Source organism: Terrapene carolina, unplaced genomic scaffold (assembly GCF_002925995.2).
Source record: "Terrapene carolina triunguis isolate 2854851 unplaced genomic scaffold, T_m_triunguis-2.0 Scaffold29359, whole genome shotgun sequence".
NCBI classification, from domain to species: domain Eukaryota; kingdom Metazoa; phylum Chordata; order Testudines; family Emydidae; genus Terrapene; species Terrapene triunguis.
In genome coordinates this window covers 87,907-90,864 of record NW_020693710.1, presented here as the reverse complement: position 1 = coordinate 90,864, position 2,958 = coordinate 87,907, and the positions used below count along the sequence as shown (strand labels likewise).

Genomic DNA, 2,958 nt, shown 5'->3' with positions numbered 1-2,958 from the left:
TCAGCAGGGTCAGGATATTACCTAACTTTTTTGACCCTGGAGAAGTCTTGATTTTCCTCACTCTATTGGGTTAGCAACTCCATTCTTCTTTGCCACAAGTCATCACTAGCTATTCTGAAGAAATGACCACACAACACCAAACAGAAAGATCCGTTTCCCACATTCAGTAAATCTCCACAGTTTATTGCCATTTCATTGACAGCTAAAACAATGACCTACCAGTTTCTAAATTCTTGTGAAAGCCATAAATTTACTGACTGCTTTTCTTAGGGCCTTTTTTACCTCTTTGTTCCTCAGGCTGTAGATGAGAGGATTGACCAGGGGTGTCAGAACAGTGTAGAAGACGGAGAACACTTTGTTCAGGTCTCGCAGTATCTTAGTTTTGGGGAGGAGATAAACAATGATCAGGGTCCCATAGAAAGTTGTAACCACAATGAGGTGAGAGGAGCAGGTGGAAAAGGCCTTTTGCCGCCCAGTGGGGGAAGGGATTCTCAGGATGGAGGTGATGATACAAATGTAAGATGTTACAGTCAGTAGAGATGGGGGCAGTGAACATACACCCGACAGGACAACACCCAAAAATTCTATCAGGCGGGTGTCGCTGCAGGAGAGGTCTATCACTGGGGTGAAGTCACAAAAGAAGTGATCAATCTTACCGGGGCCACAGAAAGTCAGTTGTGACATCAAAGAAGTTGTTATGGTAATAGGCAAAAACCCATTTATCCAAGACCCAGCTGCTAGCAGGACACAGAATAGGCCATTCATACGGGCTCCATAGTACGGTGGTTTACATATTGCTAAATACCGATCATAAGACATTGCAGCTAAGAGATAACATTCTGTGGCTCCAAATAAACCAAACAAATAATATTGTGTAAGGCAGCCCTGGACAGAAATGGTTCTGTCCCCCGTCAGGAGACTGGCTAGCAGCCTGGGCAGGATGGTGCAGGTGTAGCAGGTCTCCAAGCAGGACAAGTTCCCCAGGAAGAAGTACATGGGAGTGTGCAGGTGCTGATCAGTTACAATGAGTGTAATGATTAGGATGTTCCCTACCATGGTCACAATGTAGATCACTGACAAAAGAAGAAAGAGAAGAATTTGCAGCTCAGGGATATCCCCAAATCCCAGTAGGATGAATTCTGTAGCTGTTTTATTGCCCCAGTCTGCACTGGCCATAGGTAGTAGCTAAAGAAAATCCCGCATCCCCTGGAAGAGAACATAAAAATATATTTCAAGATTAATACACCATTAGCAAATAATGTCATAAGTTTCTTTTTTTTAATGTCTTCTGCAGGTCACTAGAGGAATGCAACCCAAGCTACAAACTGACAGACAACTCAATCTCTGTAACAGATTTTTGATCTCCACGAACAGCAGCTTAAAGACACTGTCATTCTATATGGACACTGAATTTATGACACGCAATATCAGGCTAGGTATTCATATGGTATAGAAGTACAGGTTATATCAGTGTGAAGAACTGCATGGAAAGCACTGGAAGTCCTGTGCAATGCACAATAAAAATCTTTTATTTTATTTTTGTGTTGGCTTTAAAAAAATTGGTCAGCTTCATGGAGCTGCATGAATTTGTCATGTTCTAGATCAGGGGTTCTCAAACTGGGGGTCGTGACCCCTCAAGGGGTCACAAGGTTATTATGTGGGGGATCGCGAGCTGTCAGCCTCCACCCCCAAACCCTGCTTTTCCTCCAACATTTATAATAGTGTTAAATTTTTTTAAAATATGATTTTAATTTATGGGGGGGGGGTCGCACTCAGAGGCTCGCTGTGTGAAAGGGCTCACCAATACAAAAGTTTGAGAACCAGAACATTAAAATATTTGGAAAGCCCATTCAATGTATTCTCTGCAAGGGCGTTTTGTTTGATCCCACCCCATACTGCCCTGGTCTGCAGAAGGCAAGCCATGAGCAGGAAACCGTGATTCTAAAGGACCAAGCATTTACATGGCGAACCGGAATGGCCAGAGTTACATGATTGAGAACTCAAAAACAAACCAAAGATAAAATTCAGAGGTTTGAAAAGGGAAATAAATCCCCCTGCCTTACTGTATAGGACAATTAAATGGCTAATTAAATGGGTGGGTTGGAAGAAAGCTGCGCTGTGCACCTACCTCTTAAGCAGCTTGTGCATGTAATGGTTGGAGACAGGATACTGCACTGGGTGGATCAATGATCTCATCTGATCTAGCTATTTCTATGGTTCCAAACTATACTCTTCAGGCTGAGATTTCCAAACCTGCCTTGGGGAGTGGGGTGCACAGTAAAGAGGCTATGCAAAGCTCAACCTATACATCTAAAACATTGTTAGCATCTATGTAGCACTAAGTTTCTCAACAGCTCAGGGAGGCAGATCCCCCTCCTGAAAGGTAAAACACAGCAGTGAGAAGAGAGGATGGACTTTATCAGCCGCTCACTCTTGTCCATCTGCAATTCTGATTTAACTGGAAAGAGTAATGAAGGTTGATTCACCTCTAAAACAGGTCTATTTCAAGCTGGAATTGTTTGATAGGACTCCTTTCTTTAGGATGGAGGTTCTACTGTCCATCTTCTAATGTCATCTCTTCATGTAGCTGATTTCCTTCAACAAGCAGATTCCAGTCTGGATGTCCTAGTTCTGCTTCCTGTTTGGTGTACGTTGTGCCTTGTATAAAAGTGGCCGTCTCTGGTGTCTCATTATTTACCCTTCTTGCAAGAAGGTGAAATCTCCCTGGACACTTCTGTAGATGGGATTTTAAATCCATGTTTAGGACAACTGGGACATTGTTAAGAACGTCAAACTCTTAACCTCAAAGGGAACGAGTTGGAGGGCATATAACTCCTAACTTCAAATAAAAACTCTTCTCCATTTTTTACTTCTTTACCACATATATTAAATTCCCCCAAACTTTGTGAAAGCAGAGTTAAGGTTGCCCAGAGGTGTCTTGTGCCCTTCCAGAATGAG

General features: G+C 42.8%; 1 protein-coding gene across 1 annotated transcript; it reads right to left on the bottom strand.

Annotated features, from left to right (window-relative positions):
• Nucleotides 1–225: 225 nt before the first annotated feature.
• On the bottom strand, nucleotides 226–1,176 carry LOC112125789 (olfactory receptor 11A1-like). The gene has a single exon (XM_024224169.1). It carries the CDS (start codon nucleotides 1,174–1,176, stop codon nucleotides 226–228), a length of 951 nt encoding a protein of 316 aa, XP_024079937.1.
• Between the last annotated feature and the right edge of the window lie 1,782 nt (nucleotides 1,177–2,958).

Coding starts and splice junctions, on each gene's coding strand:
- LOC112125789 (XM_024224169.1), bottom strand. CDS start 1,176: ATGGCCAGTGCAGACTGGGGCAATAAAACAGCTACAGAATTCATCCTA.